The sequence below is a fragment of the Coffea eugenioides genome, chromosome 9, assembly GCF_003713205.1.
Source record: "Coffea eugenioides isolate CCC68of chromosome 9, Ceug_1.0, whole genome shotgun sequence".
In the NCBI taxonomy this organism is placed as follows: Eukaryota; Viridiplantae; Streptophyta; class Magnoliopsida; order Gentianales; family Rubiaceae; genus Coffea; species Coffea eugenioides.
The window spans coordinates 35,850,467-35,864,710 of NC_040043.1; the positions used below are offsets into that span (position 1 = coordinate 35,850,467).

The window sequence follows — 14,244 nt, forward strand, 5'->3', positions numbered from 1 at the left end:
CAAAAATTAAGAAACAAAATTAATGTGTTATGACAATTGAGAGCCTACAAGAAAAGGATAAATTTAGAATGAGAATATATTCTCTCTTCCAAAATGAGTTTTTTTGGTTATAAAAAATACTAACTTTTGAAGTGGGCTGCAAAAGTTAGTGAAAAATGCCGAAATACAAAATTTTTAAAGTTCAGGGGGCCAACTGAGATTCTCAAAAATTTCAAGGGGGGTTTCTAAAATTATGGCCCTATTTTTGTTTGGATTGTGTTTTTCATAAAAAATAAAAAATATTATTGTTTTCTACATTATATTTTTTTATAAAAAAAATCTAAAAAACAGGAATCCAAATGGGACCTATTTCTTTCCCCGAACCGGATTTGGAAACATACAACTCCGAACCGGATTTGGAAATATTGAGATATAAAATTGGACTTGCCCCCAATTGGCTGGCTAGTGTGCCTTTGTTTCTTCCAAAACTGATTCTTTGAACCATGGCTGTAGTTGGTAGGAATGATCGGAGGAGGGATAGAAGAGACGTTAGCAGGAAAGGGGATCATGACAGGTGTCGAGTTTGTATAATAATAAATATCTACTCAAGAAAAAATATAATTTTTGTATATAGCGGTGAGTAGGGTCGAATCCACAGGAACTAGAGATAATTCGTTTCTTCTAGAATTCAGAGTATGTGGGACTTTTATAAAAATATAAAATTAACTAATTAACTAAATAAAAACAACTCACGAAAATAAACAGGAATTAATCAACAATAGATACAACTTTAACCAAAGGTGCAACTTTTCAGATACGGTCCATTCAACTAATCACTGATGCAAAGATAATTCAATTACTCATTAATAGATTGGTTATAACCATCAACAAACTCTAACAGCCAACTTTTTTTTACTTTATCAATAGTCAAGATAACAACCCTAAGTACGACCGTAGGATTTAATTTCTCGATTGCATTAAGAATTAGAAAAATCCAATCCTAACTAACAAATACGCTACGAATGTTTGTTTAAATTAGATCATACATTTTCCTAACGTGGGATCAATCACGCTGGTCGCCACTGGTATTAATCGATTAAACAATTACGGATTCAATCAATTAATCTGGAAATAGATTATTAGGTTAATTCGAATATCGGACCCTTGACATTCAAATAACAAAATGATCATAAGAAGTTAAACTAGAAAACGTACAAATATCAATAAATAAAAGAAATAAATAAAATTAATTCGATCTCATAGATGTTTGGAACCGCGCCTTCAAGTTGACCTTCGACTGTAAAAAGAAATTAATTACTTTCCATTGAGAACAATCGAAGCAATTTCATTGATAAAACTTGCATGAACATTTGACAATGGAATAAAGAAAATGTCGGAAAAAGAACGAAGGAACTAAAAAGACGAAGAGGAAGCTCCCCGCTTTTGCTTGACGCAGGACTCGTCCCGATCAATCTGAGAGACCCCTTTCTTATATTTCTACCCTACGAAGTACTAATCAAATGGAATCCGGCTTCCCTTATTCTTTTTTTCCTACTTTGGGTCTACTACTCATAATAAAGGCCTATTGCCTAAAAAAAGGAAACAAAAATGATAATAACTCTTGTTTCCTAATTCAATTCTACAACTAACAAAGATAATTAAAGTCTTCCAAATTTCACCAAAGATGTTCATATTTGACTCGAACTAGGAAGTCTCCGTGTGCGATAAATTTTCGAGTCTTTTGGACTTGAAAGTAATTCTTGAAAAATCACCTCTTTTATCACTTTTTGCTCTACCTCACTACAACTGGCACCGAATACCAAATATAAGTAGAATCAGTCAATTAATACAATACTTAGCTAAAATCAAGGAAAAAATAATTATAAATTGAATAATAATTTTGCACCCTATCAATTCCCCCCACACCTAAATCATGCTTATCGTCAAGCATGAGAAACAACAAATCAAGCAATCAAATTCAAACAACGGCTATCACTCAAATCATCTATTGTCAAGACACAATTAAAAGACATGTCAAGTATTAGTGAATAAATCCCAAGAAATATATCTTTGATTAACTTTTAAACTCAAGGACTCTTTTAATTCCTGACTAACTAATCTAAGGAAACAAAATATTCAACTCACATTTGTCAGTAAACGGTTCGACTATTAACCAAAATCTCATCATTAAACCCATAGATCGGCAGCCTAACATAATTAACTGCATACCCGCACATTTTTCATTTTTTTCTCTTTTTTTGTCTTTTTAGGAGAGAAAACTTAGTCCTTGACTATTCAAGCCTTTTGATGCGAATTCCGACATCTACTAAATGAAGGAATTCGATTACTCAACTCTTATTGTTTAATGACCACATACTCATAACTATAGCTATTTTTTAATGCTAAAGTCGATATTTTTGATGAAAATTCCTGGTTACTAAGGAACGATAACCAGCGGAGTATAGCCAAATATGATACACAGATTAGCAACAAAATAAAATTAAAGATCGCAAGCCCACTTCATCTCCCAAACATGGAGAACTAAAATTAATAGTTGAACCAATTTGCATGAAAAATGGTAGACAAATATTTACAATACCTAGAAAAATTAATCAAAAATTGTAAAAGCCACAAAATCTTAAATATTCACCAGAGAGACACGTTTAGACTTAACCATGTCATACTTGATACATTAACACATAAAACCTTAGCAATAGAAAATTTTGAAATATCTAGCCATTGTTAATCAGGAATAACGACAAAAATATGCAAGAAGTGGCAAAAATTGGATAAAATTCGAAAAAGTCGAACAAAAATTTCAACAAAAATGCCTACACTTGCACTTTTTTAATATACTATCATATACTACCTCCCACATCTAAATCTTACATTGTTCCCAGTGTAAGAAATAAAAAAAACATAAAAGTAAAGGAAGGGAGCAATGAAACTTCCTTAATCATCAAGGGAGAGTTGCGGCACAGCTATAGGTGAGAGGCAAAAGACATTTGAAGCTCGACGTTGGCCAACCGATCATCCATTTGATGGACTTGTCCATACAAGTGAGAAATCTCCTTTAGTGGTGCACCAATTCGGCTGACAAATTTTAGGGGCTACGATTGCTGACGGTGAAGCAAATTGGAGGGCGATGAAATTGGTCCAATAGCAACGGTGACCTTCCTTGGCGCGCAACAGTCGATGGTGAAGAAAGACGGATGGCTGTGACAAAGCAAATGGAAAGAGAAGAAAGATAGAAAGAAAAAAGATAGGAAAAAATTAAGAGAGAAAGAAAGGAAAGAGAAAAGGAAAAAGAAAAGAAAGAAAGAAGAAGAGAAAAAAAAATATCTTTATCTTTTTTTTTTTACTTCCCCCTTGTTAGAACAAGACGTGGGCACGTCTTGTTGGTTGAAACTCTTCTAATGATGAAATTGACTAATTACGAGTTACAACGTGCCCTCTAAGCCCGGGCGTGTCATGTTGCCTTGTCGGCTTTCAAACTCGAAACATGAGCTCTGTAGACAAGTAGGCGTGGGCACGGTATGTTGATGTAAAAGCTTCTGATGGTGGAGCATGTTATTAGTGCATTACCATGTGCCCTCAAAGTGCGGGTACGTCCTGTCGAGAGGAAGTCTTCTGACCATTGAAACATCAGCAATGAAAATTAAGTACACCAAATATGAAAAACCTAAGATAAATATAATGAAACTAATAATAAAAATAAACTAAAAATTGAATTAGGTTGCCTTTCAATAAGCGTCTTTCTTTAATATCTTTGACTAGACATTGCTATGCTTGTTTACAGGGGATAAAATCTTGTAACTCTTTTCAATACTTTATCCTCTATGTAATCCTGATAACGCTTGTAAATAGAGTAATCCTTGAGTATACAAGCTATGGTCTTCCATAGACTAGTAGATGGCGCTAAACAAACAAGTAACTTCTTCATCACGAGCACTTACTGGTTCAAAATATTTGACCATAGCAACTCCTAACTTATTTCTATCATGAAACTCAAAATCTTTCAATATAACAAAATCAATTTCACTAACAGAAATTACAAAATAAGAGTTAGGAGAATGTTGGCTAGGGAATGGAGGGGATGTCACCATATTCAGAGATTGTTCATTGGATTCATTCACTTAAACGATTTGATGTTGGGGTCTCATTTCTTGCATTTTAACTCCCTTTTCAATTGCATCTTTAGTCCTTCTTCTCGAGACTTTTGTAGTTCCATGTCACTTGTCAAGATAATTGCAAACTCATCTTCCTTAAGGTCGATGATGGTCTGTGAGGGCAATTCTTTACAAATTGGAGAGATCAATTGGCTCATTATAGATGCCGATGCATGCATTGCATCCTCCATCCTTTTAATCATCATTTGTGTCTCCTGTTGAAATCGATGTGTTAGCAGTTATTAATTCTATCATTTTTTCAAGAGACATACTTGACATGAATGATAGTTGTTAAGACTCTTACTATTGAAAACCCATTGTCTCCTATTGAAGTCGATATGTATTAGCAGTTACTAATTTCATCATTTCTTCAAAGCATATATCTGACATAAATGATGGTTGTTGCTGTTGATATTGATGTTGAAGACCTATTGACCCTTTTGCATAATTCAAATTGAAATTACTTCACCATTCTTGATCATACCCGTTTGAATAAGGGTCATACCACGTTTGAAATCGGGGTGAAAAATCTCCAAATTTATTGATTGAGCCATTCAGGTAATCTTGAAATGCAAGACATGTATCAGTTGAATGATCTGTGGCATAACAAATTTCACAGGTTACAACAGTCATTTTTTCTATAAGAGAGCTCAATGAATCTAAATATTGATCATTAGAAAAAACACAAGTCTCATTACCTTTCCTAGAAATAAAATTCAGTCCATCACCAAAATATTGAGTGTTAACAGCCATAAACTAATAAAAAAATAAGAGAAAAATAAAAATGAAAATAAGAGTAATTAAAAAAGAAACAAATTAATCAGACACCAGTCCTCGAAAATGGCGCCAAAAATCTACAGGTGTCGAGCCTGTATAATAATAAATACCTACTCAAGAAAAAATATAATTTTTATATATAGTAGTGAATAGGGTTGAATCCATAGGGATTGGAGATAATTCATTTTTTCTAGAATTCAAAGTATGAGGGACTTTTATAAAAATACAAAAATAACAAATTAATTAAATAAAAACAACTCATGAAAATAAATAAGAATTAGTCAACAATAGATACGACTCTAGTCAAAGGTGTAACTTTTTAGATACGATCCATTCAACTGATTATCGATGCAAAGATAATTCAATTATTTATTAATAGATTGGTTATAACCATCAACAAACTCTGACAGCCAACTTTTCCTTACTTTATCGATAGTCAAGGTACGACCGTTAATTATTTTTCTAATTAAGAAATAACACTAGGTACGACTGTAAGATTTAATTTCTCAATTACATTAAGAATTAGAAAAGTCCAATCTTAACCAACAAACACGTTATGAGGGTTTGTTTAACTTAGATCATACGTTTCCCTAACATGGAATCAATCACGCTAGTCGTCACTGGTATTAATCGATTAAACAATTACGGATTCAATCAATTAATCTAACAGTAGATTATTAGATTAATTCAAATATCAGACCCTTGATATTCAAATAACAAAATAATCATAAGAAATTAAACTAGAAAACGTACAAATACCAATGAATAAAAGAAATAAATAAAATTAATTCGATCTTACAGATATTTGGAACCGCGCCTTCAAGTTGACCTTCGACTAAAAAGGAAATTAACTACTCTCCATTGAGAACAATCCAAGCAATTTCACTGACAAAACTTGCATGAATGTTCGACAATGGAATAAAGAAAATGTCGAAAAAAGAACAAACGAACTGAAAAGATGAAGAGGAAGCTCCCCGCTTTTGCTTGATGCGGGACTCATCCCGATCAATCTGAGAGACCCCTGTCTTATTGTTTCTACCTTATAAAGTACTAATCAAATGGGAACCCAACTTCTCTTCTTCTTTTTGTCCTACTTCACATCTATTACTCATAATAAAGGCCTATTTGCCTAAAAAAAAGGAAATAAAAACGATAATAACTCATGTTTCCTAATTCAACTCTACAACTAACAAAAATAATTAAAGTCTTCCAAATTCCAAAAAAATGTTCATATTTTACTCGAACTATGTGACGACCCCACCTCTCCCTAAGGCGAACCAAAGAGTTCGGCGGACCGCCTGCCCAACTCTCGTCGGGTCTCACTCACGTGTCACTTCAAGAGCAAGTAAAGATGGGTTAATCAAACTTAACATATATACAATCATTAACACAGATATACAATCCTCAAGGTTAAGTACAAAAGTTCAGGATCCAACCGACTACTAATACTATCATTATTACACAACAAAAGTTCTAGTCGAAAGTTTAGTCTTCCTCTAATCACCCGTTCTTTCTCTCAAACTCCGTAAGGAAAACAAATTTAATGAAATCGATGGATGAACTAAAACTCAGTGAGGTTCCCATAGACATAATCAAGCAGTTGAAACAAGGACATTATTCATTCAACAACAATCAATCAAGAAAACATTCACAATATAAAAGCAATGAAAACACATGCATTAAAAGGATACATGCTTACGTGGAGCTATTCGTTCATTCATTCGCCAACTATTTTCCTTATCCCTCCAATATTAGAATACATTTTTTGCAAGTGAAAACTCCTTCAGTGTTCTTGGCATTCATTCATTGATTACATTTCTCGCCACTAGCCAATTCACTAGCTAATTCTCCACCAACCTTCGTGGTCATACTTGAGTATACCAAAACACTGTCTCAGGGTCACCAGTCGCCCGACTGACAGGTTGTCAGCCTGTGCAATAATAAAACCTACTCAAACTAAAAGTAATTTCTGTAGATAGCGGTGAGTAGGGTCGAATCCATAGGGACTGGGAGTAATTGTTTCTTTTCAAATTCATAGTGACAAGGGGGGTGTTTTTATATCAGTGGTGACAATTTAAGTAATTCAACTAAAAGTAAACTAATAAAAATAAATTAGCCAACTAGAAATTAAATAACAATTTACTAAAATCAAATGAATGATAATGAAGGATCTAGCCAAGGAATAACTTCAACAATGGTTCACCTAATTGATCATCGATGCAAAGCCAATTCCAATTATTTACTAATAAATAGGTTATAACTGTCAAACAAGCGATGACAGTCAACCCCTCCTTACTGTGTCGGTGATTAAGATACGCCCGTTAATCACTACCCTAATTGGAAAATAATCCTAGGTACACCAGTAAGATTTAATTCCCCAATTGCCTTACGTTTAGAGGAGCCCTATTTTAATCAAATAACACACTACCAGGGTTATTTTAGGTTAGCCCGCGTGTTCCCCTGACACAAACCAAATCATATCAGTTGTCACTATATCAAGGCAATTAAACAATTACGGATTTAATGCCCTAATTGATAATAGATTACCAAATTAACTAATTATCCGGATCCAAGACAATCAATTAATTAAATAATCATAAGTACTGAAATCAAAGAATATGCGAATACCAATAAATAAAAGAAAAAGATAAAATTAAATCGATCTCACAATCTTTAAGCTAATCAAAGCCTTCATTGTTTCTTGACTAGACAAAGGGATTTAACTCATCCCTTGTCTACTCCTATCAAAAAGAAAAGAAAAGCAACTAAAGATGAAAGGAAAAGTCAAAGGCTCTACCCTTTGCTCCTGCCATGCGTAAGAATCAAAAAGCAAAAAGAGATCTCATGGAAAAGTCAACAAAAGCTAAGCTAAAGAAGAAAAAGAAGTCCCCTGCTCCTAATTCTAATTCCTATCTAATTGCTAACTCTACTGTGCGGCGCCCCTTTTATTGCTATCCTTTGCGGCGGCTCTCCCCTTTCAGGAAGACTTCGGCCAAAATGACTAAAAAGGCCTCGCGTCTCTTTTGTTCCAAAAATGTCTCTGAGTGCCTTCTTTTTGAATTCTTTCCCGATGACTGTCAAATTGGCATTGGTTGTGGCATTTTCATTCTACTCCCTAAAATAAATGTAAATTACGAAAAGTGAGTAGAATCTAATAATTAATTCACATCAGGTCAGGTAATAGGGGGAATTAATAATAAAATAAATGATGAAATCGCAACCTATCAATTCCCTCCACACCTAAACCATGCTTGTCCTCAAGCATAATAACAGCAACCAATATTTGATAATGGTCATCGCTCCATCTACCAAATTGCCAAGAGATCAAGAAAAATATATCAAGCATCAGTGATCAAAATCCAAAAAAAAGATAGCGCTCCGGTTAGCTTCCAAACCACACAACTCCCCTAATTGCAGGTTAATTAATCCTAGGAAAAAGGAATGGCGCACAACATTTATCAGCAAATGGTCCAATTATTAACCAAAATCTCAACATTAAATCCATAATTCGGCAAGCTGACTTATATCACACACTAACACAACTTTACTCTCATTTTTTTCTTTTTTTTTTCACACTTTTCTCTTTTTTTTTTAACCTTTTTTTTAAAATAGGAATAAAAGACTTAGTCTCAAGCCATCGGAGCCTTTTGACGCGAACTCCAATATTTTTTAGATGAAAGAGCCTGGTTATTCAGCTCCAATCACCACGTGACCACGTACTCATAGCAATTACTATTTTTTGACGCGAGACTCGACACTTTTAGTGAAGATCCCCGGTTACTCGATAGTAAATACTAGCGGAGTACAGTCAACTCTTATTCACAGCTAAATAACAAAAAAAATCAATATAACTCAAAAATCAAAAGAAAAATTGCATCAGCTAGCCTTATTTTCAAACATGGAGAACTAAGGTTAATAACCGGACCAATTCACATGAAAATGCCAACAATCATTTCCAATGCCTAGAAGAGTTAACCAAAAATTAGAAGAGCTACATAATCATCGATATTCACCAAAAAGATGTTTTTGGATTCAACCACATTAACTTGATACACTTTTATTACTCAAACTTGGCAATAGTAGCATTGGAGTCAACAATCCACCATCAAACGACACCAAGTAGCAAAAGCTAGACAAAAACTAAAAATAGAAGAGGTAACTACAAGCTAAAAAGAAAAAAGTAAAAACAAAAGGAAAAAGAAGACATCTGAAAAATAAAACTAAAAACACTAGCACCCCATCTGATACCCCACACACCTAAATGACACATTGCCCTCAATGTGGCAAAGAAACAGTAAAATTAGGGAAAAAGGGCAATAGAACTCCCCTGGAATCGGATCAAAGTGGTGGGTGAGGCGGAAATTGGGGCGAAAAACCCGCTTGCTGCAGAAACATCGCCAAATGCTGTGCCATGGCAGCTACATCGGGTCAAAGTGAGATTGAGTGGCTCTAGACCTAGAAGCTGATTTTGATCCCACCATGTCCGCTAACAGTCAACTCAATCAACCAGAGATAGAGGCTCCAACAATTATAGAAACTAGCAGATACTATTAGCAAAAGAAACCCAGCAAAAACCAAATCACAAGCAAAATCGCAATTGAGTTGACCAAAATCACAGACAAGGCCCCTCCAAATCAGCAATTTAAATCAGTAACCAGAGTGTTCTCAAAAATCGATTAAAATCCACTAACGCCAACAAGTAAATCACATGGTCCAAGTCTTCCAATTCACCAGACAGTGTCAAAATGGGGTCAATCAAAATCACCACAATCAAAACACCGGCAAAGATGCCTCCCAATTATCAATAGACAATTGTAAAATTCCAGCCCACTCAAGAACTCAACAAGAGCAACCAAAAGTTCAACAAATGTCCTCAGCAGTGGACTCGTAGCAAGAGCCCCAAGAAGTCAACAATTCAAGCAATAATAGTGCAAAAATCTGACAGTAACAACTTAATCTCAAACCCCCAACTTCCAATCAGTCAGTCAATAGAGGAGAAGTAACCCAGTGTAGTCAAAATACTCACACAGTTGATGAAACAATTTCAATGGCAGACCCACACTAATGAAAACTCCAAACAACACCAAATACTATCGAGGAGTTGGGAAACGAGGCTCAAATACCTCCACTGTTGTACGGTTGAAGGAGATGGGACTGGTGGTGGTTGATGTTGACGGTTGCGGGCAGGTAGCAGGGGGACGAGAGAGAAAATGGGAAGAGAGGTGCGGCGCTGCGGTGATGCGCGTGCTAGGTATATAACTGTAGCTTTTGTCATCTTTCGGTGTTTTGATCATAACTGTAGCTAGGTATATCGGATCGAGGTAAATTTTATGGCGTTTTGAAGGTAAGACATAGACCTACATTTCCTATGAAGACATCGATACCCATTTCTCTCATTTTCAGGGTAAAAAATGGACGGTCAGAAGCACATGAAAAACAGATCAGGAAATTAGAGTTTTTGTGCAGTCAGGAGTGCTCTGGCCAAATTATAAGCTAACATGATCCAATTGATCTGAAATATTGTAGGTAGAAAGTTAACTCAAATCTCTATAACTTTCATGTTTTGTCCAAAAGTTGATTCAGTCTAAAACATGGAGAAATTTGCAGCCCAAGTTGATTCCAAAAACAGGGCAGAACTGAAATTCACCACCAAATGCTGGAATTTTGCATATCAACCCTAAAACTACTCATCAAAGCTGGAAATTGCTTGACAAAGCTGAAAGTTCATCTTTTAAAGCTAAATATCACAATCAAGCTACTAATCATCTCACAAATTCCATTTCCAAGCTCAATACCAACATATTAGAGATAAACATCATAAATTAAAGCTGAAAAATCACAAACCCTAGCTAAAATTCGCTAATATTCACCAAAACTAGAGTATCATCGAACATAATTCAAGATTCAAGGCATATATCCCATATTTTACTAAAACAAGAAAGAAAAAGAAAGTTTTAGACTTATACCTTCCAAAACACTTGAAGAAAGTGAAGAACCAAACTATTTCTCTCCAAACAATTCCACAACAAGCTTCCTTAGCTCCTTGGTGATAGTTTAATCGGTTTAGTTTTGTGGTTTCAACTCAAATAAGGCAAAATTCAAGATTGGAGTTGGAGGTTTTCTCTCTTGTTTTTCTCTCCCAAATTTCATCCAACACAAGAGGAAAATGAAGGAAACTTAGCCAAAAGGAAAGATAAGAAGAAAGGAAATGTTTTGGGTCAAAGGTTGCTTGAATCCTTGACTCTTGTCACTCAAGATTTCCTTCTTATTTTTTTTTCTTTTCTCACTTTTCTTTAGTAAAAAATGGTGGCTGACTTAATGGTAATTTAGGAGAAATTAAATGAAATAAAAACAAGGAGATTAGGGTAAGAAAGTATTGGTCAAGTGGAGCACTCAACCAGTAACAAACGGTGTACGTCGGTTCAAGCCTATTTTCTTTAACTCGCGCGTACTTGTGTTTTTACTTATAGTTCACTAGTTTATTATTAGCACTTCTAATCACACACTTCCTCTTATCTAAAACTCACTCTTAACCACCAAATTTAGTACACACACCTCCACAATTAATCACACTACCAAAATACACTAAAAACACACCAAAAACCCTAGTATGCACCATTCCTTTAGAAACTCATAACTTGAGTTATATTTATCAAAAATTTATACAACTTGGCCTGTTAAAATTAGATTACAAATACTAATAATCTTTAGAAGACACCTCAAAGAGATTCATTTCATAAGTTGGTCCAAATTGAGCCATAAGCTACTACAACATTCCTATTTTTACTTGTGCAGGGCAGAATTTTCAGTCAACTTTGCCAATTTTCTAGAATTTATAGAGATTGACTCAAACTCTAAATTTTATACCGTAAGAAACCCTATGAGTTTAGTTTCAAACACAACAAACGGAACTCAATTCCGACATTCCTATACGAAATTATAGCCAATTTCCCAAAGCTGCGCAGAGCCTCCTGCGAAAATTTCAAGATTTTCTACCAACTTGAGATTATGAAACTTTTCTTAACAGAATTCACTCCGTTGGCTCAAATTCAACCATTAAAACAACCAAGAATCTAAGACAAGTAAGTTCAAATAAGAGTTATAAAGACAAGTAAAATTTTGGGGTCTCACAAACTAGGAAACTCCGTACTCGATAAATTTCCGAGTTTTCTGGACTTGAAAGTAATTCTTGAAAAATCACATCTTTTATCGCTTTTTGCGCCACCTCACTACAATTGGTACTAAATACCAAATATATGTAGAATCAGTCAATTAATACAATATTTAGCTAAAATCAAGGAAAAAATAATTATAAATTGAATAACAATTTTGCACCCTATCAAATCACAACAACAGAGAACAAGGGGGGAAGGATGTGAAGAAAGTAAAGGGGAATTTGAAGAAAAGAGAGGTTAGTAATGAAAGTGAGAAGGGGAGTGAAAACCCAAAGGTGGTGGTGGTACAGAAGGAAGAGAACTTGGGAAGGAGTGGTGCAGTTTACATTCCACCGTATAAGTTGGCGAGGATGATGAAAGAAGTGCAGGATAAGAGTAGTGTAGGGTATCAAAGAATGAGTTGGGACGCGCTTAGGAAGAGTATTAATGGGTTGGTTAACAAGGTTACTGCTACGAATATCAAAAGAGCTTACAAAAGTAATGACAAGCCTCAATTGTTGGCAGCAGTCAAGCTTATAGCCCATCTGGTGACCAGCAGGTAGTTCATGAGCTGGTTGCTTTTGAACTCTTAACAGTCCTGCTGGAGAACCGTACAGATGACAGTGTGTAGGTTGCAGTGGGTTTTGTCACAGAGTGCCGCTCCATGCTACAGGACCTCTGTCCTAGAGGGCTTCATGGTATCTTTGAGCGGTTTCGTGGAATTCTTCATGAAGGCGAAATAGATAAACGTGTTCAATTCTTGATTGACGGCCTCTTTGCATTGAGAAAAGCAAAGTTTCAGGGGTATCCTGCTGTGCGCCCAGAATTGGACCTTGTAGAGCAGGAAGAGCAACTCACACATGAAGTTTCATTCTCTGACGAAACTGATCCTGAGATTACCTTAGATATTTTCAAGCCCGATCCGAATTTCTTGGAAAATGAGAAGAAATATGAAGAACTGAAGAAATCAATATTAGGTGAAGAATCTGACAATGAAGGTGATTCTGACGAGAGTTCAGAGGATGAAGATGAGGATGCAGATGAATCTGATGAAGAGGAAGAACACAAGATGCAAATACAAGATGAGACTGAGACAAATTTGGTCTATCTTCGAAGAACTATCTACTTGACAATCATGTCTAGTGTTGATTTTGAAGAGGGTGGTCATAAGCTACTGCAAATCAAGCTACAGCCTGGTCAGGAGATGGAATTGTGTATTATGTTGTTGGAGTGCTGCAGCCAGGAGCGGACTTACCTTCGGTACTATGAACTTCTTGGCCAACGGTTTTGCACGATCAACAAGATTCATCAAGAAAATTTTGAAAATGCTTTGTCCAAGGGTACTCTATGATCCATCGACTTGAGACAAGTAAACTGCGTAATGTGGCCAAATTTTTTGCCCACTTGCTTGGCGCTGATGCTTTACCTTGGCACATTTTGTCTTACATACGATTGACAGAGGAGGACACAACATCTTCTTCCTGTATTTTCATCAAGATTCTCTTCCAGGAATTGTCTGAGCACCTTGGTATCTGCTTGCTGAACGAGCGGCTAAATGATCCTACAATGCAGGACTCCTTTGAGTCAATTTTTCCCAAGGATAATCCAAGAAACACTAGGTTTTATATCAACTTTTTCACATCAATTGGTCTGGGTGGTATTACGGAAAATCTGCGAGAGCATCTGAAGAACATGCCGCGCCTTATCATGCAACAGCAGAAGCCTGTTCCTGAATCTGATGAGTCAGGTAGTTCTAGTTCTCATGATTCAGATTCATCTGAACCATCCTCAAGCTCGGAGGAAAGTATAAGTGATAGCAAAAGTGATGATAGACATAGGAAGCGTAGGAGAAGATGAGAGATACTTCTAATTAACTGGAAATACAGAAGTCATTAATTGGAGTAATTACAGCCTCATTTACTGTCAAGTTGTAAGTATTGCAACCTATATCACATGCTTAACTTTCAGTCAGCTCCAGAAAGTGCTAGTTTCTTTTGCTTTTTTCTGGAGGGATCAGATGGGGCAATTCCTTGGAGTTGAGATTCAAATCCCGTTGCCGTTGTTGCTAGGTTTACGAGTTGTGTCTCGTCTTGGACCTGGTGATATAATCAGGCCAATTTTTACCTCTTAGTCTTTCTTCATGCAACAGATTTATATTCATCTAG

General features: G+C 35.6%; 1 protein-coding gene across 1 annotated transcript; it reads left to right on the forward strand.

Annotated features, from left to right (window-relative positions):
• The first annotated feature begins 9,989 nt into the window (after nucleotides 1-9,989).
• On the forward strand, nucleotides 9,990-13,936 carry LOC113782486 (pre-mRNA-splicing factor cwc22-like). The gene is given in 4 exon segments (XM_027328377.1): nucleotides 9,990-10,147; nucleotides 12,282-12,628; nucleotides 12,631-13,398; nucleotides 13,401-13,936. Coding segments are annotated over 4 exon segments (1,809 nt in total).
• Nucleotides 13,937-14,244: the final 308 nt, after the last annotated feature.